Here is a 19376-nt window from a genome sequence, read left to right as displayed (position 1 = left end):
ATATATAATATTATATATATTTAAATAATATGCATTACACAAATTATGTAAATGTTAATGCGTTATATAAGGTGCGATCCTTGTAAATAATTATAAAGAAAGAAAGACATTCCAACTTTGTTTGTTTTCACTTAAAGACATGGAACCCAAATCCACCCAAGAAAAGACAGTAAACATATACGAAAGTGCGTCGACATCGACTATACTATATAATATATATTTATGTATATATATTCTATATTCTTGTTTGAACTTTACACAACTAGACGATAAACTAAAACTATTTAATCTAGGGGCCTTAAGGTAACTTATATATTGATCTAGAAATGCTTCAAGTCCGTTTCTATGCTGGCCACATTTGTATTCTGCATCAACTTAATCTTCATGGCGGCCGTGGCGCCCACTGCTTGCTGCAATATGTTTGGAGGCTTGGGCTGATTCTTATCGGCCTCGTATTGGGCTCGATGCAAACGCTGGCGATGCTTATACATATTGGCGCTGCAGAAGAAGGTCATCGGACAGTTGGGACAGGTGTACAAAACTTCGCCGGTATGGGTGGATGTGTGCTCCTGTTGGGGTGAAATTACAATTAGTTAACTTAAACAAGGGGAAATATAAAGAGCTTTGAGCAGACCTTAAGTTCCTGTGGACGTTTGAAGGCCTTGTCGCACATGGTACACTTGAACTTGCGCTCGCATTCATGACTGCCAACGAGAAGAGAGATTAGTTTATGTTCGTTCCAAGAGTATTTTGTAGGCTTTACTTGTGATAGATGTGACGACGCAGCGCACGGGCATTTGGTGATAACTTGTTGCACACATGGCAACGATGCTCGCCCGCGCTCTCCACATGTATGCTCTTCATGTGCTGCTTCAGACCTGTCATGCCCTTCAGCCAGGCGCCACAGATTTGACACTGCTTCAGCTCGGGCTCTGGACGTGGGGTGTTTGAGTGCATCAGCTCTTGATGCTTCTTCAGGATGATCTTCGTGCGCATCTGTTTGCCGCACTTGTCGCAAATGATAATGCTCTCCGGATCATGCATGGAGTTCATATGATTCTTCAGCTTGCGTTCAGTCAGGAATCTGCAAGGGATCGCGGATTAGTAAACTTATGGTTACCTATTGGATCTCACTTACTTTTTGTTGCACTCGCTGCAGGTGAATTTGAATTCAGATTTGGGCACATGTTTGTTCAGCTTATGATAGTCGATGGCCGTTTTGCTAAGGAATGCCTTGCTGCACAGATCACACTGGAAGGTCAACTTGGACAGGTGCACCTGTTGATGCGACTCCAAATGCCTTGAGTTTTGGAATGACTTTTCGCAGGTGGTGCACTTAAAGTGATCGGGATTCCAATGGACCAGGACATGTTCGGCCAGCACTTTACGTTGCGTAAACTTGCGTCCACAGCAAATCATATAACCCGGATCCACTTGGTGTGTGAGTCGATGATGGCGCTGCATTTCCGTAAAGTTATGCACTAGAAGATTGCATATGGAGCAGGGCAGCACATCGCTGAAGAACTTGGCTATGATCGCATCGAATTCCTCCTGCTGTTTCTTGCGCTGATCGAGCAGTTCACGGGACATGCGAACTCGCGGCTCCGCTGGCTTGGCACGCTTCTTATATTTCTTAGGTCGGACTGGAGTACGCTTCGGTATGATGGCGAATTCACCGTCATCCGGCTTGCCAATCGTAAAATCAGAATCGTCATCCTCCTCCTCCTCGCTGCTTTCGTCACTGTGGGCAAGTCCATCAACAAACTCGGCAATGAACTCCTGCTCATCGTCACTGAAGTCTTCGGGATGTTCCGCTTCTGTCTTTAGACTGGACGGCAATTCTAACGTTTGCTCCGGTTGCGTTTCAGCTGGACTTGGTTTAGGCAAGACTTCGGTTTTGCGTGGTCGCCCGCGACGTTTCTTCGGCGGTTCAACTGTCTCTACAGATTCATTTGCATTAACCTCTTGTGATTCTGATTGGGCATTTGCGGTTTCTGCTTCCGCTTTGACACGTTTTCGCAGACGACGAGCGGGCGAGGGCGTCTGCAGACTGCTCGTACCTTCGAGCACCTCAATTTTGGGCAACTGCTCCAGCTCATGTTCCTCTATCTTGACCTCAGGGTAGAAGAAGTTGCGAGCATTTAGATCGGCTGCATCGGCATTGGCCTGCTTGAAGTTCGCCTGGGTCAGCGGGTCATCCTCCATGAGCAACACCTTCGCTTCCCGCAGCGAGCTCTGTGCAGCGCAGACGAAATCGTGTAGCGTATTGAAAGCGGAAACCGTTTTCCAGCATGGTGGGCATATTTTCCGAGTTTCGCCGCTGCTTTGTATCAGCTCTATCGGAAAATGTTTGTTGATAATTTGCACCACATTCAGTTGGGCAGCCTTTGTCGAAAATACATCCATATAATCATGCAGTGTCAATGGATTCTCCTCCAGGCATAGCAAACACGGCGTAGCTGCTGTTGCTTCTGTACCAAGGGAAGTTTAATATCACTTAAACAATCTTTAACAATGTTCTACAGCCATTGAAAATACTTACCCATATTTCTCTTACAAAATGTTTATATACATATGTAGAAACTCATTTATTACGCTATCCACATAGAAAAATATTTATGATTTATTTATATATATATTTTTATTATGCTTCTTAATGAGTATTTGGCGCTTAGGGCACATACAGCTATACGAAATGTATTTTATATTTGTTTCTTTCAAATTGCTCGTAATTTTATATTTTCTTGTTGAGACAATTTGTGGTGGGTGGACGATAGGCAGGCAATAAAAATCCGATACATGACCGATAAGTGCAGTGTTGCGAAACTATCTTTAAAAAAATTATCGTTCACAATAGTTTATTTAATAGCATCTGCAATGGCAGCAAACAACTTAAAACAGATAAAATATCAACAAATAGCATTTTGTGCTTAAATATACAAAATATTAAACAATTCGTGAGCTTAGGACGAGCGAGAAAGTGTCTTGAACATAGGCTAAGCAGCGTACGCACTGGATTGATGCGCAGCCAGAATTGCAAACGCATTGGCAAACGTAAACAATGTGACTTTAATTTTCCTGGATGCTGGAAACATTTATAATTAAGATATATTATTAAGTTGAAAGTTGAAAGCGTCTAATATACAATACAGTCTTACAACTATCTCATTGAAATCCAAATGCTAAATTATGTCAAGTGACGAGGACATGACGGTTCGTATCTCCTGTTCCTATTTTGTTGTTGCTTTAGGTATAATTATTATTAAATAATTGCTCTATCTACTTGCAGATCAGTAAAAAACGTTACAGTGTTTTGCAGAATCGCAAAACCTATTGGTATACAGTAAATGAAATCAAGAATAAATCCATTTGCCCAAGCTGTGGCCGATCCATAGAAAAGTTTAAAAATTTGACAGCGCATGTAAAGCGTTGCTTTAGCATTAAGAAAATCGGACCCATATACAGACTACACGGCTATGTCGAATGCAAATGCGGACTCCTGATAGCTGACAATACCAAGGCACAGAAACTACACGTATGCATGGTAAGTGAAATAGAATACTTGAAAAATCAGACAATAAACTCTCATTTCTTTTGCCAGGGTGAAGTGCCGGCCTTTGAGCCAGATTTGTCCTATGTACGCAAGCTACCGGAGTCTGACAAAGATCAGGTACGGAATCAGGATCACGAGCGGGATCGAGATCATGAACGGGATCACGAGGAGGATCGTGATGGAGATCAGCAACAGGCGGACGACAATCGCAGCCATCAGCTGGAGCGCGAACTGCTCCAGCCGAAGCCTTGGATACGCAACTTTGTCTCGCCTTTCAAACTAGATATAGAGAACATCCATGTCAACAGCAAGCCCGAGCCGCGAGTGCGCAACTTCGATATGCCCGTTAGCAAGCGCGAGCCGAAGAATGTGAGCGTCTATTCGATTGGCACAAATAATGGCACAATCTATGTGACTGGCCGAACGTCACAATCAGGCAATCAAAATGTGATTTTGATTAAGAAGCGAGCACTACGATTGCCCCAGCTCAAGGGCTACAAATGCAGTTAGTCAATGAATTGCAACTGAAAAGAAGAGTTTAACTATTTATTCTACATGAAGCGCATTTGGAACACATATTTTGTAATTTTAATAAATAAAAAGAATCATTTATTATATACTTGTAAATTTTGGGGTTTACAACTTATATTGCTTAGGCGTGTTTTTTTTTTTCGTTTTCGTTTTCGTTTATGAATTACAAATATTTAGCAAAAAATTACATCAAATGCGACAATAACTACGTATGTAAATATAAAAAAGTTTTATGCATTAGTTTCGTATAGTACAATAGGTGTTTATATTATATATATAATGAATAGTATTTGAATAGTATCAAAAGATCTGGCTAAGAATTCAGCTGTATACTAAAGTTAGTTATTTATAAATTTCTAAGAATTTTCCTTTCTTTTTTTTTTTTAAATTTGTTTTGCTGTATATTTAGTTACTATTTCAATTTGTTGTGTAAAATTCTAATGCTTGGTCTCTGGGCTGGGCGGTACTATAAGATTTTTTTTTTTTTTTTATATCCATATTTCTCGCCTGTATCTAATGAATCTACTACTATATATATATATATGTATGTATATAGACAAAACTACTTAGCAGCAAATGTAGGCAAAGATTCTTGATTTTGATTTTGTAGAACGAATTTTTGATTTGGCATATGAGTGTATATATGTATATAGTATCGTATAGTATAGTATGTATGTATATGAAGAGAAGCTTTTGTGCTGTTTGTGCTACACAGACAACGGAGAGAGTTTATGGATGTGACGAATGTTTTTTGATTTTCTGTTTTTTTTTTTTTTTAGAACAGACAGCTTCAGCTCTATTTTAACACTGGCTGTGGCAGGCGGCCGTAGTTATGGGCGTGGCAGTTGGCCACAATCTAAATGCGTTCGGTCACATAGACTTTGGCAGAGGCAGGTGCATTGGTTCTTCGCACGGCAAAGGTGACAATAACGCCAATCAGAATGAGAGTGACGCCCATCGCAGTTGTTATGTAATGCTCAATCATGCGATTATCGTCGCTGCAAAGAGAAGCGATTTGAATACGAGAGTTCCATAGAGTTCAGCCTGGGACTCACCTCAGTGTGGGATCCTTGGCAGTCTCGCGTTCCTTTTCGATGATGCCCGTCACAGCGGTGGCTATGGCCAGCCAGAAGTTGGCCAAGCCCAGGCTGGCGTGTATCGGCACCATGGCCGAGCGACAGCTGTAGGTTTTATTGTCGCAGCAGAGCAGCACCAGAAATCTGAGAAGGAAAAAGTTAAAGGCCATAGAGATATGCTTGGGCAAGAGCTGCGTGGGAGACTTACGTTAAGAAGCCAATTACGAACTGCAGCAGGAACATGCACATCGTCACGAAGCCCAGCCATGAGTGCAGGCTATAGAAATTGATCTTGGCCATTGCATTGTGCGAGTCGAAGACGGAGAGGAAGCCCATAACAATACAGGGTATTGCGGCAGCATGAAAGAACATATGAATCAGTTTCACATAGATGTGCTTGACACAGCGGCACAGACGATAAACTAAGATAGCTGAAATGATATATATATATATAAGATGATATATCTGATGATCCACATCTAGCATGTTCAACTTACAGAATCCAGATAGCGTTACGAAGCCCGCTATCATCAGAATGGGATGCAAGTTGAATTGCTTCAGTGGCTTTTCCGACCAGGCGAAGCCGCCGCGATAGAACATCACCCAGAAGAGTGCCAATATCAAGACACCCACTAGCAATATGGTAGAGAGTATTACGATTAACAAATATTCACACCAGGAACAACAGTTCCAGGCATTATCTGGATCCTCCTCATAACGTCTGCAATGATATGAAGAAGAAGGGGAGAGATTTTCATATATAAATTAAATAAGTTTTAGATCAGATTTACTTTTCACTTGGTTTACTCTTTCCGAGTATGGCTCGATTTAGCACATCTATAAAGTTGCGATCAATTATCTCCATAATTGTTTATCCAAGTTAAGCCTGCTATCTATCTATATGCAAATATGTATGTGTATGTAGGATTTGGTTGATTTCAGTTATTTGCGTTTGCTTATTCAATTATGTAAAAGATCTTTAGTCTGACTGTCTCCCTCTCGCATCTTACATAATTACAGTTTGCCCGAGTCTCTCCCTCTTACATAATTACCTACAATTTCTCTCTTAATTGCTTGATAAAGCAAACATTTCCACTGACTTCACAACACAAAGGCAAATCTGAACAACAAATAAAAACTCTAGCAATTATCTAATTTGTCCGCTAATTGGTTCAGTTCTTTAGCCTCGACATCGTCATCATCTCAGACTCAGACTCAACCTCAGACTCTACCTCAGACTCAGACTTATTCAAATACAATTGAGTTAGCATCGCCTTTTGTACTCATTTTCTTACTGTTCTTTTTTTAAATATTCCTTTATTTTCTTGTAGCCTTTTGTTTCTTTTAAATAATCCGCTATTTTGCCCATGGGGATTATCTAATCAGTGTTCCTTTTTTTTGTACTTTTGTTTTTTTTTTTCTGTATAATATTGTTTGTGTGTTTGAAAAGTTTTACATATTTTATGATCACATTTGGAAAGCTTGCTGAATATTAGGGTATAATAGGCAAGTTGGAACCTTGTCTAGGTCTCGTTTCAGCGGTTATATAAGAGTGTATATATAATAAAATGCCAAGTACGGCTTATGTTTGGAAAGGGTTTACTTTAACGCGCTAATCAAAAGTTTGCTATTAATTCCCAAGCTGAAACTATGTATATAATTCTACTTAAGAACATATAAATATTTCCATTGATCGAGAGATAAATGGCAAACAATTTCAACGGCACATGCCAAATTTAGCTAAAGAAAAAAAACTTTAAGCAAATATATCATATTCAAGATATATGATGTATGCCATGCTCATGTAGAACTCCGTTCTACATAAATATTTTCTCAATTGTCGCTTGAATTTTATGGAGCATATGCAATTCGATGCCAATTAAAATGGTATTCACATAATAAATAATAATAATAACTTTTCGTCATCATTCGCGTGTGATCAGATGACAAAACATTTCGATGGCTGAAATGGAGATGAGCTCAGCATCCATAAGCAGATGCAGCATGGAGGAATGGGTGCTCATCTTGTCGTACTGTGAAATTTCTCACAGTGTTGCTGCCGTATCACAATTCACAGTGAATGCAACGAGCAGCTGTTCCAAGTAAACAGACAGCAAATGTGGAGTGCAGTAGCTGAGATAGGATAGGTGGGGGTGGGGGTCTCACTGGTGGTGTCGTTGGGGTCTGTGGGTAATTAGGCGCATTGCTGTTGGCCAACGAGCTGCTTAATCATCTCCAAGTGCAATCGCTGCTGCACTTGAAGTGACAGCAACAACCCAATCCACAAAACGAAAGCAACAAAACAAACAAAATCATTATTGTTATTATTTAAATTAATAGTGCGCAAAGCCAAAGAAATCACTCGGCGCCTGATAATGAAAGCAAAAGCCAAAGCATTTATGAGCAACATAATGATAGTGTGAGGGTAATTTATAGTGGAAAGTGTGACACTAGCCAATGCCCTGTAGTGCATATCTCAATCGCATGGTGCTCTTAATTGCTTACAAGTCTTATGTAATACCCTGTAATCCGGGTTCAGCGGTCGTAATGAAACTTGAATTATTTTGTTGGCTTTTTCTTATGTCATTTCTATTCTTCTCAGATTTGATTGTCTGTTACGACTAGGATTATGAAAGCAAAGATAACAGTTAAATGTTTCTATATAGATAGTTAACGTCTCTTATTTGAAGACTGATCTCAGTGATAAATATTCTTGTCGTGGATATTTCTGGTGAGCTCATTAAAGCTCTTATACCGTATAAGACAATCTACATTTGTATAAGATTTACTCTCACTATATTCCAATATTCTTATCTGCCAAATCGATAGCCAATCTATCTACCCTTTAACACTATTAATGAGTGCAGGGTATTTAAAGACAGCTTGTTAAATAGCCTATTTAGGCACGCACTTTCTCAGCCGCTGCTGTCGGTGTGTGTGTATGTGTTTGTGTGGACAGTGGCTGAAATTATTAATTGGGTTTTGGGTTTTTTAATATCACTTGCAACATTTTGTGATACGCCGCATAATAAGCGCTTTAATTAACATGTTGCCGCAGCATCCGTATGACCGATCGACCGACAATGTTGTTGTTGTTGTTGTTGGCGGCTGTTGTTGTTGCCCTGACAATTTCATTAGGCGCGGTGCAGCCGATGCATCATGTCTCAGCGGGCGATGTCAATGAACGGGCGAATGCACAGCACAACCATTTAGATGTGTGTGTGTGTGTGTGTGCATTTGTATATGTATAAGTGTAGAGGCATTTAGCTTTCAACACATGAGCTGCTTGCGGGCAGCCGAACGAACAGGCTGTTTGCTTTAACACACATTTCACTTGCCGCCCAAGTGCAACAGCAACAGCAACAGCAGCAGCAGCAGCAACAACAACGACCACAAATTGTTTAGCAACCACAATGGGCGGGGGCAGCGGCTGCGGCAGCTGCAGCTGCAACTGTAGTATCTGCATCTGCATCTGCATCTGTGTATATATCTCTTTCACTTTTTTTCACCCGTCTGCTCTGGGAAAATTTCGCTAAAAGCTTTGGCTTTGGCTTTTGCTTTTGCTTTTCTGCCACAACTCGTTTTACATAGTCATGTGGCAAGTTGCAAGTTGCAAGTCGAAACCTGATCATGAACCTGCAACCGTGGCTTTCAACGTGCCTCCAGATGAATTTAATGCCAATTGTTGCTAATGGGTCAGCAACTATTCGAGGTGCTTGACACTGCATACACCCAACAACAACAACAACAACAGCAGCAGCAGCAGCAGCAACAGACATGACTGTAGACTGTCTGGTGCCTGGTTTGTTGTTTAATGAATGAAAGCTAAAATCTTAAGTTGACAGTTCTTTAACCGCAACACCAACAACAGCAACAATAACAACACCAACAACACCAGCAGCAGCAGCTCCTCTTTAGCCATAGCGAAAGCAGGCAAAGCTTAAATTAGTTGTAGATTGTCTAAGTCATTATTTTGATAGCCATAAATTGAATTGAATACAACTGAATTGCATGTCGTAGGCATATAAAATCCTATTATATATAGGAGCCATATATGACAGTATATACATATGCATAACAATCCGCAGATCACAGTTCAAGATCTTCAGATAGCATATAGTGTAATATCTATATTTCTTTACCAACTTTTTCAAGCAGTAATATTATGATTGTTCTATTATGCGGCAAATATATTATTATTATTATTGTATTATAAACACTTTTATATTCTCTATAGCCTATGTATTTATTCCCAGGTGACCAATTGAAGTGCTTGATTCAACTAGAAACTCACTCAGCTTCAGTTGTTACATTTATAGCCTAAGCCCTTACGTTATGTGTCTTACTGGTATATCCTTAAACCTAAATAGTATGATGACTATTTATTATCTAATATATTTAGCTATGTCTTTGGTACTATTAGATATGCAGATCTGGTAAAGCTTTATGGCTAAGGTACACAGATTGCATTCTTAGCATATGCTTCTTGTCTCTATAGCTGCATAGGTGCAGCAATAAAAGTTCTATACTTTGTATTACAATACTTTGTAACTCTCAATTTTTGCACTCTTTTAATTGCACAAAATCCTAGGCTAGTCCATAAATCATATCGCACCTGCCTATGTCTGCTAAGCTATGTAATCTTTATTACCTTCAGTCTTTTTTGGGTGTGGGGAAAAATTCCAAACTTCAACTTCTATTTTAGTAGTATAAGTATAAGTATAAGTAGTATAAATATACTTGTAAGTATAAGTTTACTTATAAGTATACTTGGAAACATCATTTTCAGCACAAGTATAAGATGAATATGATATAAGTATAAGAACAGAATTTGTTTGAGGGCATTCAAAGAAACTTAATTCAAGATAAATGTTACTAAAATAGTCATTTAGTGAGTTAGTATAAGGTCAAGCATAAGTCTGTGCATTAATGTTTAAAAGGTTATCAACATCAGCTTATCATAAGAAGAACCTACATTTTTGCTTTAGTGATCAGTCGAGTATGAAGTATAAGTGCAAGTATAAGTACACATAGGCAGACGTATAAGTAGGAGTATAACAGTTGAGAGGTTAGTCAAGTAGATTAGGCACCTACATTAACTAGATATGATGTCCATCTAGTCGCTTATCTTTGGACAGACAGATAAGAACAAGCTAATGCTCAACAGCTACAACGTGTATCTCGAGATACAAATGTATCTAGGCGTTGCTGTGCGCCATAATTAGCGCCCAAGCAATGACTGGTCTTTAGCCAAGTAACTCGCCCAGTTGAAAGCGGGCTAATTATGGCGTGGTATGGATTGGATGGCACCGAGGAGCGCAAAACCAAACTGGAGCGCGACTCGCATCAGCTACTTGTGGCACAGATACAAATGTATCTGGGCAAGTGCTGCGCGATGCATCTATAAGCCGGCAGCAGGAAGCACACATTGAGGATGTGACAAATTACGAAAATACAATTAAAATTTAAGTACGTTTGTAACGAAATTAAAACGTTTGCGCGCAAGCATGACGAAACCACAGAAGAGAAGAAGGAGAAAAGAAACAAAAATCATAAAACAGACGCTCGCAATGTGTCCTGCGGGTTAATTATGTACAAGCTTAGACTGCAAGCAAGTATCTGTGTGTGTGTGTGTGTGTGTGCGTGCATGTGTTGTTGGTGTTGCTTTACAATGGGCGACAATTGTTTACGAACTGAGCGACGTCTCGGGGAGTTTCAATTGGAACATTTTCGTGCTTCGTTTTGTTTAACGGCAGCTTCTGTTACGCCTGCAGATGTGTGTTTGTGTATATCTGTGTGCATGTTTGTGTGCTGGTGTGTGTACGGTAATTGTATCTTAAAGATACAATCAAATTCGCAGTACCAGAACTCGACACGCAACACAAACGCCACACACTGGCGCAGTTGCCCTGCAATTTATTCATTGAATTATTGTATTTATTTATATTCATATACAAATACATAGAAACTTATAAACATTTCTTCATAAAGTTTGTCTTATTGGAATTAAGAGCCAGGCTGCTTGGCTTTAGCTTGCTTTAGAGTACTCTCTCTCTCTCTCTCTCTCTCTCTGTCTCGCCCTCTCGCTCTCGATCTCGATTTAGAGTGAGCTCTGCCGGCATATATGTAAGGAATTCAATCTACATCTCGAGCAACACATCATTTATCAATTTAAATGTACGTATGTGTGTGTATAAGCGGGTGCTTAAGATGCAGGGTGGATCGAAGAGTTGACAGTTAGTCAATATATAACAAAATAGTTTAGTAAAGTGTAGATTATATAAGATAAAATTGCTTAGTAGCAAAGCAGCTGATATGTCACAATGCTACATCATGATGTAAGCAAGTATCTATTAGAATTTAGTATCAAGCATGATGAAGTAAGCTTAGATCTTTTAGTATTTCTCATGAGAAATAAATGTGCCATGGCACATTGCGATGTAATGTAAGTTCTATGAGTATTGCTGCTAATACATCATTATATATAAGCTGAGGCCTATCTGTATTACATAAACATGATGTGTGAGCAGTAAACCTTATGATGTTCACTTATGTAAACAACGATGTACATAGATCAAGCTGCATCTATGAGGACTAGCCATATAATATACCTTTCTGAACATTTTATTTTCTCAGAGTATGTTCATATGTTACATCACGATGTAAGTTAAGATCTAACAGTATCCTTCAAATATTGAGGGTATATTATTAAATATAATCAAATATTTGTTTGTCTGCTTTTGGCACGTGAACTGTCGTTCCAATTAGCACAAAAATATTAACATGTTAATAAAAAATCTAGATATAGAGCTATACTAATTTTGTTAGATAACCTCGTGCTGTGTTTCATGAACAGCCCTCGTCGCATCGCACTTACGCTGTTGTCGTTCCTCCGCGCGGCATTTTGCCCAAATGACGTTCACGCATTTAAGCGAATTTATGTAGATGTATGTGCCTTGTGTTTAGCTTTTGTTTCTTTCGCGCTCGATCACACAGAGGCGAGCACACGGCGTATACGTAATGTATAGATCAAAATTCGAGAGATGATGCTAGAGATTTAACAAGCTTTTATTTGTATTTATTTTTTAATTTCTGTTTGGAATTTCCCACAAATTATTATTTAAGTTCTCTGTAAAAATAGATGTATTGACACAAATTAAACGTGTTGAATTTGCAACTGAGAGGAACATTTGACAACGTAATAAATACTTATATATATATATGTACGTGTATATATATAAATCAATCTGACATTTGGTGAATTGACTTGCTAATCAGCGCGTTAATTGGTCAGACATTCTAGCTGTTCAGAAACATAGCCCTACTAGGCTGAATTTGATTCCTCATTGCTTTAAATTCCATTTTCAGTTGCAAATACAAGAAACTTAGGTATTTATTCGTGTTTTTTTTTTTTTTTGTAATTTAATTTAATTAATGTCTGATGCATATGTAAATGACGGTTTCTTTGTATTTATTCAAACTTTCGATTTCTCGTGTAACGATCATCCATTGATAGTTTTTGATGTATCTATCAAACAAAAGGCAGACACGGTCTAAGCACTTTCTACATAAGAGCGCAAGGTTATTGTTTATATTGTCTTTTGTTATTTTTGTAAGTTTTGTTCTCCACACACATTAAGTTTTATTTCTTTTTTTTTTTTTTGTAATTTTCTCACGATATTTATTCAATATTCCGGCTGCTGCAACCTACGCTCGATACGGATCAACGGCGAATGAACTACTGAAAAATCAACTGAAAAATGCTAGCGATAAGCTGAGAGCGCTGCCGCATCGAGAGAAAGAGAAAGAGAAATGGCGAGCCTATGTTAAGAGAGCTTTTCTTATGGTAATGCAAATCTTGGCGATTTTTATAAACCTATGCTCATTGTAATAAGTTTATATATTTCAACTATTTTTGAAGATCATATATCTTTATAAATGTATTTTATAACTTTATTAATATGTCAGCAATGCTAAATTAGCACTAGAAATTGTATATTGTACATTTTAAATCAGAGACACGTTAACATTCGGTGCTGCTGTTAGACTCAAAATGGCACTGTCAAATGTGTAAAGAAATGTTGAATATCGAAGTTCGAAATGTGTACATGATCAAGCATAGACACAAACCAGCTAGTGCGTCTAGTGCAAAAATATAAAATTGAATTATGTTTGAATATAAATAAAAAGTTTTTGTCAGAGAAAAGTTGTAAAAAAATATTTTTAAATTCTGACTTACAGAAAATGTTAAAATGTTTCTGTCAGAAGATTAATCTTATCTTTTACAAACGCTCGTGACCTTGTCCAAAAGCATGTGAGCATATTTTTGAGACTTTTAGACAAATACTGCAAAAGATAAATTTATTTGCTTGAGTTTTGACAAATATACTAAATAAATCTGTAGTTTAACTGCGTGATAATAAAATGCTAGATATAAAATATGGTATACTAGATAATGCTGCTTAGATAATCAAAATGACACACTAACGACTTAACTAATCTAATATTCTATTAATAGAATAATGCAGGGGCTATTTTTTATATATGAATAAATAAATTTACTTTTGAAGAGCAATCAGAACAGCTGTTAAGCAATCATATATGCCCTATATATTTATAACAAATGAACTTGGTTAATGCTAAATGAAATTGGAGCAGTTCTTAGAGTTTGTCAATTACAAAGCGTACAGTCAAACCTAACTATGAACGAACACACCCAGCTAATGCGTGCTCATTACACATGGAGCCGGGCAACACGAATCCAGTTCAGCGCGCGCCCACAAAATCGAATTCGAAATGAAATGAGCAAAAAGGCCAACAAAATATGTGTGCAGTAATTACAACGGGGTATGGGAGCAGTGGGAGGGAGGTCATGGGGCAGGCCAGTCAAACAGGATAAAGGATGAAGGATGAAGCGTGTTTTGGCTGGCGTCAACTGGGCGCACGCACGCGATCAACTGTTGAATGTGTGCGTGTGTAAACAGGTGTGTGTGCACAGGTGTGCTTACAGGTGTGCGTGTGTGTGTGTGTGTTCGTTCCATATATCTCTTTGGTCAGTCTGATTTGAGAGCAACGCGTATTAAAATAGAATTTACGAGCGACTCTGTGTACACGGCTTAGGAAATTGGCGCATTAAAAACAGAGAAAGGCGTAAGGCATATGCCCCGCCCACCTGGCAGCTGGCTTAAGGCGTGTCACTAGCGCTCGTAACGTTCGTTTCCTCTATTTGAAATGTAAATGTTACACTTTGGCCATTACGGCACGATTAATGAGCGCCATTTTAACGAGTTCTTTTTGTTTTTATTTATATTTTGTATTTTGACGACAGCTCAGGACGAGGTCAAGGCAGGGCTTTCGCTTAAATACCCCAAATTGTCGGGCTAGACAACGCCAAATTGCTACAGTCGCAGTTCAACTTGACACCATTTTCATTCAAATATTTATAAACACAGAGAAAACTGAGCTGCAAATTGAGTTGGGTTGAGTAGAGCAGCGCAGCACAGACTTATGTAATTTCATAGCTGATATAGCAAATTGATCTGCTAGACATGTGTTTGCAAGAGAAACACCATATGGTTGGTTATGTCAACAAATACCCTGTAAAATCAGCATAAATTGCTAATGAAATTACAATTGCTTTGCGACGTTTTCTACTTCGAATTGCTTCAGATTCAAATTGTTGTGGTTCGGGTTTGTGTACCAGCTAAATCACTTGTACGTTTGTTTTGCAGGTGGGTTTAAGACTTTGCTAAATATTAATTATAGTAAGCATTACAAAAATGTATTTGAAATATATTATGTTTGATTTATTACTAAATAATATAACAAAATGCAATATCCCAATAAGCCACTAATGCTGAGCAGCCAATTCATTCATTAAGGTAAAAGCAAAAGTACAAAGCACTTTAAGACGCGGATTAATATAATATTCATGTCTTAAAATACATTTTTATTACCAATAAAATTCTCTAGATATTCAGATATTTGAACTCACTTTTCATCCGGCGGCGGTGGCATTTCATTGCCATTGGGCGTGCCGGGCGGCGTCTTCTCATTTTCCAGCGTCAGCGGCGGCAGGGGACTCACCGAATTGCTATCCATGTGAAAGCAATCAATGTCTGATAGTTAAGCGAGCACCGATGATAGCCTGTTGAAAGGATGATAATATTAGCACTGGCTGGGCTATCAAATTCAGAGCAACAACTGCAGCCAGATAGACAGTCATACAGCCAAACAGACAGCCAGACAGACAGACAGAGAGGCAGGCAGTCAAAAGGCATTCAACACAGGATTCTTTTGAATTCTATGCTGTGCTAATTCGGGTATTCGAATCGGGGTATATTAGTTTCGTATTTTGTGTGCATGTAGTTTGTGATTTAAGGGTTTTCAGTTGATCACTACTATATCTTCGCTTAGAGCTACTAACTTCTATGGCTAGATCTATTTAGGGTATCTACCGAACTTTGTCTTTAATACTTTTTCTCAATATTTTCTGCAGGCTTTTAAGGCATGACAAACGAGTGTTATGCAGTCATGCATTTCCAACATTTTCTTTCATTTTTCATTTGTGGCTCATAAAAATGTTTTTCCACAATATTTAGTAGCGGCTAAAATCGGAGTCAGAAGCTGCTGCCGCTGCTGCTGACAGATGCAAACGCGAGTGCTGTCGGCAGCCAGGCAGCCATTCAGTCAGGGTGCAGGGTCTGTCCCTCGTTTAATGTGGGGGCACAGAAATCTCAGCAGCGCCTGCGGTTGGGCAGGCAACTGCCCCCATGTAGCCAGCCCCAGCCGCTGGTGATGAATAGCGGCGCCTTTATATGCCACTTTTCATTACGAGGCAGCCAACTACATAAATAAGTGAGTGTGTGTGTGTGTGTGGGTGACTGTGGGTACATATGTGTATGCATATGCATAAGCATACGTGTATGTGTGTGCGTGCTGATATGAATGAAGCTGTGGCATATCTTTGAATGAATTGTGCAGCGAGTGCCGCCGATAAATGATCCAATTTCGCTGCCTTTCTCCCTCTCTCTCTCTCTCTCTCTCTTTCTAAATTTATGCTTAAAATGGAAACTGAGTTTTATTTTGGGATATTTTGTTGGAGCATGCACAAAATGCTCGTCATGTGTGTGGAGTGGCCCAAAAGGTAAAACTGCAGCATCAACATATTTGCTCGAGTGCATTGCACTTGAGCTGCACTCAGTGTGTGCAAAACAACAAAGGGTACATTGACTACCTAGTGAAGCATGTAACAGACTGAGCAGAGATTGTAAGCAGAGCAGCGCAAATGATGAGGTAATACAGAGGAGCAAGTTCAAAACTCTGTGTATTGAAAATCTCTGCTTGAGTGAAAGTTTTTTGCAATTTTAAATATTTTTTTGGGAAGATTTTACAATTTAATATATTTACTTCATGATTTTCTATATTTTCATTTTTAAATATTTAAAAGTATAAATGAGCTAGCTGCAACTCCATAAAAGAATTCATTAAAATGAACTTCCAAAGTTCTATCTCCCCTTATGTAATTTTATGTTTACTTCAATCGAGTGCATCTCACAGTCGGCATTCCTTATAGAGAACTCTCTTTCTTTTGTTTGCCATTGCCGAGTACGCTGTGGCAGTCGTAGACGTGTAAAATTGACTATCATACGTCCGAGTGGGTTCTGAGAGCGCCAATTTCCGACGTGGATGTCGCCAGCTATCGCAGTTTGATTGAGCTCGCCTCCAACTCCTACTACTATTTCTACTACTATTCCCACTACTATTGTGTGCGCCACAATAATTATGCCTGAGTACGTGTGCGTATGTTCCATTTATTGACAGTTCATTGAACTCGGGCCCAGCGAAAGGCATTTGATGGACACTTGAATGCATTCAATATGCTGGCACCCCATCTCTCTCCCCCTCTCCCTCACACTCTCCTTCTTCGCACTTAACTTCCTTTTCACTCGTCAGGTTTTCCTGGCAAACGCCCTGTCGTATCGCTTTGCATAATCGACATGTGTCCATTTCTCACGCCTGACTTGGCCAATAGCCAATGGACAGTTATGACTGTATTGTAGTGTCCCGGTTTCCTTTGTTTACCTAATGCCCATGTTTTTTTTATTCTTGGAAATTCGATTTGCTTCGTGACACTTTTCCTACCTACAAATTGCTAACCATCCCACCCAAATAACTATATATAGAGCCTAATCAGGAGTTAAACACTTTGTTTGCATTAGAGAAAATTAGTGGGTACTACTTATAGACTATCCTATATCATACATATACCTAAATAAAAGAGGCTTCAGCTCAAACATTCACTCTAAGTGCCTCAAAGTACTTCCCTTAGTTAAGTTTATTTCTTAAATTAAATTACTCAAATCCTTTACTCTTTACTCTTTAAAGCTTAAATTTGATTTGGGTATACAAATCTTAAGTACTGCTTCAGGCATCTCAAATAGTTCTTGTTCATGTCGACTGACACATTCGAATTCCCCGTCTTTCTCAGTTCATAAAACTAAGCAAAGTCATGCCACTTTAATCTCTAGATCTTTTAATTTCAAGAGGAAATGCACACACACACACACGCACAAGTAATAATTCCAATGCCATTTCCCAATTGTTAACTAGAGTCGGAGGATTGCGTGAGGAAATTCGTAAGATATAGCTAAGCGCTTATTGCTCGATGGCCCCAATTGTTCCAACTGCTGGGCGCCCACATATCGAAGCGCAGACCCCATTTGATATAGGAAACTGCATATTATGCAATGCGGCGTAACTATTTCCGTAACTACAAGCGTATCTGAATACAATAACTGAAAAGCATTTCGAAAATGGTTTACCGGATACGCACTTAAAGAGCCATTTGCTTAAATCTCCCTTTAATATATAGATGAACTACGCATATGTATCTGAAAGGTATAATCCAGCTACTTCTCTGCGGCTTGCTCGACTATATAGTAGTCAAGCTAATCCGATTAAGCAAGGTTCACACACAGACACAGCTCGAAAAAAAAGTTTGATTTTTTTGTTGTGAATTTTGGCCAATTGCAGTAGTTGTTGTGGCTGATGCTGCTAATGCTGCGGATGCTGCGGATGCTGCTGCTGCTGCTGCTGCTGCTGCTGCTTCGGCTGCTGTCTTTGTTTTCGTTTTTGCTCTGCTGCCAAACAATACAAATAATCAGTCGTCTTTCTATAACCTACCCCAAGTTTTTATGCAGTGCGTAATGTGCGAGCTATGCGAGAATGCAAATAGCTTGTTGACTTAATAATTCAATTACAATTACAATTTGTATATAAATATATTCACTAATTAAGGGCGCCACTGCCGTATGATTAAGCTAATCGAGCTGTGAATTTATCATTTCAGCTAAATGTGCAACCGCCCGATGTCCGCTGTCCGATGTCCGATTTAAATCTGAGAGCAAACCCGAATACTGCGCCGTCCACTCGCCTCGAATGCTGCGTCCGAACTAAACTGAACTAAATCGCTTGCCGGCAGCCGGCAGCGGCGCATTTCGAATTTTCGAACTTCGTTTCGCTGCGGCGCTTTCGAACTTGGAAGCGCGAGCACACACAACTGCGTGTCGTGGTACGAAAGCAATGAAAGTTGGGGGAAATTTTATATCAACTAAGCGCGAGCGGGAGTATTAGTCAATGAACTAGACAAAAAATATCTGTATGATTTTTGGTAATAGAATTTTGAGATTCATTAGAAAGAATATTGAATTATATATAAGGCGGTCTATATGATTTTTGGTAATAGAATTTTCATATTCATCAGAAAAAATATAGAATTATATATAAGGCGGTCTAAAAAATAGATTTGCACTAGTTATATTAAATACTAGTGATTCAGCTATTAGTTTTAGAAGGCTGTCATTGATAAACCATTTGGAAAAGATTTAATGATATGTGAACAATTGATATGGTCTGTCAATATCAAAAATCTGATTTCGGGATGTGTCATTTTTTATTTATTTGTATACAAAAAGCAAGAGTCGGTTTGCTTGCAGATTTCCTTCAATCCAAGTATATAGAGCTGTATCGCCCAAACAGTTAAAATCCTTAGAAAGTTATGCTAAGGGAGGGTACAATAAAGTAGTTGAAGAACAGCAAAAATACAAGACCGTATAAGCTGTAGAACGAGTGGATCCAATCTTCAGCCTGAATCTGCAAAGCTTACTCAGCTTATTAAACTTCCCGACTTGTAGCTGGGTTTACATTTTCAACTG

General features: G+C 38.9%; 3 protein-coding genes across 12 annotated transcripts; 1 reads left to right on the top strand and 2 right to left on the bottom strand.

Moving 5' to 3' along the window:
• Positions 1–178: 178 nt before the first annotated feature.
• Positions 179–2784, bottom strand: LOC108616655 (uncharacterized). 2 transcript variants are annotated; one of them, XM_018012029.2, is made up of 5 exons: positions 2543–2784; positions 1139–2471; positions 764–1084; positions 635–704; positions 179–569 (listed from the first exon to the last, which is right to left on the bottom strand). In XM_018012029.2, the coding sequence occupies exons 1-5, from the start codon at positions 2544–2546 to the stop codon at positions 321–323; spliced, it is 1977 nt and encodes a 658-aa protein (XP_017867518.1). In that variant the 5' UTR covers positions 2547–2784; the 3' UTR covers positions 179–320. The 2 variants fall into 2 exon arrangements, with proteins under 2 accessions (XP_017867518.1, XP_089326139.1); XM_089470013.1 differs by having other exon boundaries at positions 1139–2468.
• Positions 2785–2855: 71 nt separating this feature from the next.
• LOC108616665 (uncharacterized) lies at positions 2856–4180 on the top strand. The gene is made up of 3 exons (XM_018012047.2): positions 2856–3213; positions 3290–3544; positions 3602–4180. The coding sequence occupies exons 1-3, from the start codon at positions 3190–3192 to the stop codon at positions 4061–4063; spliced, it is 741 nt and encodes a 246-aa protein (XP_017867536.1). The 5' UTR covers positions 2856–3189; the 3' UTR covers positions 4064–4180.
• Positions 4181–4453: 273 nt separating this feature from the next.
• Positions 4454–18604, bottom strand: nemy (cytochrome b561 family member no extended memory). 9 transcript variants are annotated; one of them, XM_089470028.1, is made up of 7 exons: positions 12837–12972; positions 12038–12289; positions 5952–6057; positions 5658–5881; positions 5369–5591; positions 5140–5304; positions 4454–5082 (listed from the first exon to the last, which is right to left on the bottom strand). In XM_089470028.1, exons 3-7 carry the CDS (start codon positions 6023–6025, stop codon positions 4941–4943), a joined length of 828 nt encoding a protein of 275 aa, XP_089326154.1. In that variant the 5' UTR covers positions 6026–6057; positions 12038–12289; positions 12837–12972; the 3' UTR covers positions 4454–4940. The 9 variants fall into 9 exon arrangements, with proteins under 9 accessions (XP_089326154.1, XP_089326155.1, XP_089326159.1 ...); XM_089470029.1 differs by having other exon boundaries at positions 5952–6053; XM_089470033.1 differs by having other exon boundaries at positions 12872–12963.
• Between the last annotated feature and the right edge of the window lie 772 nt (positions 18605–19376).

This window comes from Drosophila arizonae, chromosome 5 (assembly GCF_054131065.1).
Source record: "Drosophila arizonae isolate 15081-1271.41 chromosome 5, UAZ_ARI_1.0, whole genome shotgun sequence".
Lineage (NCBI taxonomy): Eukaryota > Metazoa > Arthropoda > Insecta > Diptera > Drosophilidae > Drosophila > Drosophila arizonae.
The sequence above is the reverse complement of the archived record's forward strand: the minus strand, read 5'-3'. Positions and strand labels throughout refer to the sequence as shown.

Coding starts and splice junctions, on each gene's coding strand:
- LOC108616655 (XM_018012029.2), bottom strand. Junction 1,085..1,138: donor TGCAGCGAGTGCAACAAAAA/GTAAGTGAGATC, acceptor GATCCCTTGCAG/ATTCCTGACTGAACGCAAGC. Junction 705..763: donor CGTCGTCACATCTATCACAA/GTAAAGCCTACA, acceptor TCTCGTTGGCAG/TCATGAATGCGAGCGCAAGT.
- LOC108616665 (XM_018012047.2), top strand. CDS start 3,190: ATGTCAAGTGACGAGGACATGACG. Junction 3,214..3,289: donor CAAGTGACGAGGACATGACG/GTTCGTATCTCC, acceptor ATCTACTTGCAG/ATCAGTAAAAAACGTTACAG. Junction 3,545..3,601: donor AGAAACTACACGTATGCATG/GTAAGTGAAATA, acceptor TTCTTTTGCCAG/GGTGAAGTGCCGGCCTTTGA.
- nemy (XM_018012044.2), bottom strand. CDS start 15,261: ATGGATAGCAATTCGGTGAGTCCCCTGCCGCCGCTGACGCTGGAAAAT. Junction 5,882..15,154: donor CCACCGCCGCCGGATGAAAA/GTGAGTTCAAAT, acceptor ATATCATTGCAG/ACGTTATGAGGAGGATCCAG. Junction 5,592..5,657: donor CGTAACGCTATCTGGATTCT/GTAAGTTGAACA, acceptor ATATCATTTCAG/CTATCTTAGTTTATCGTCTG.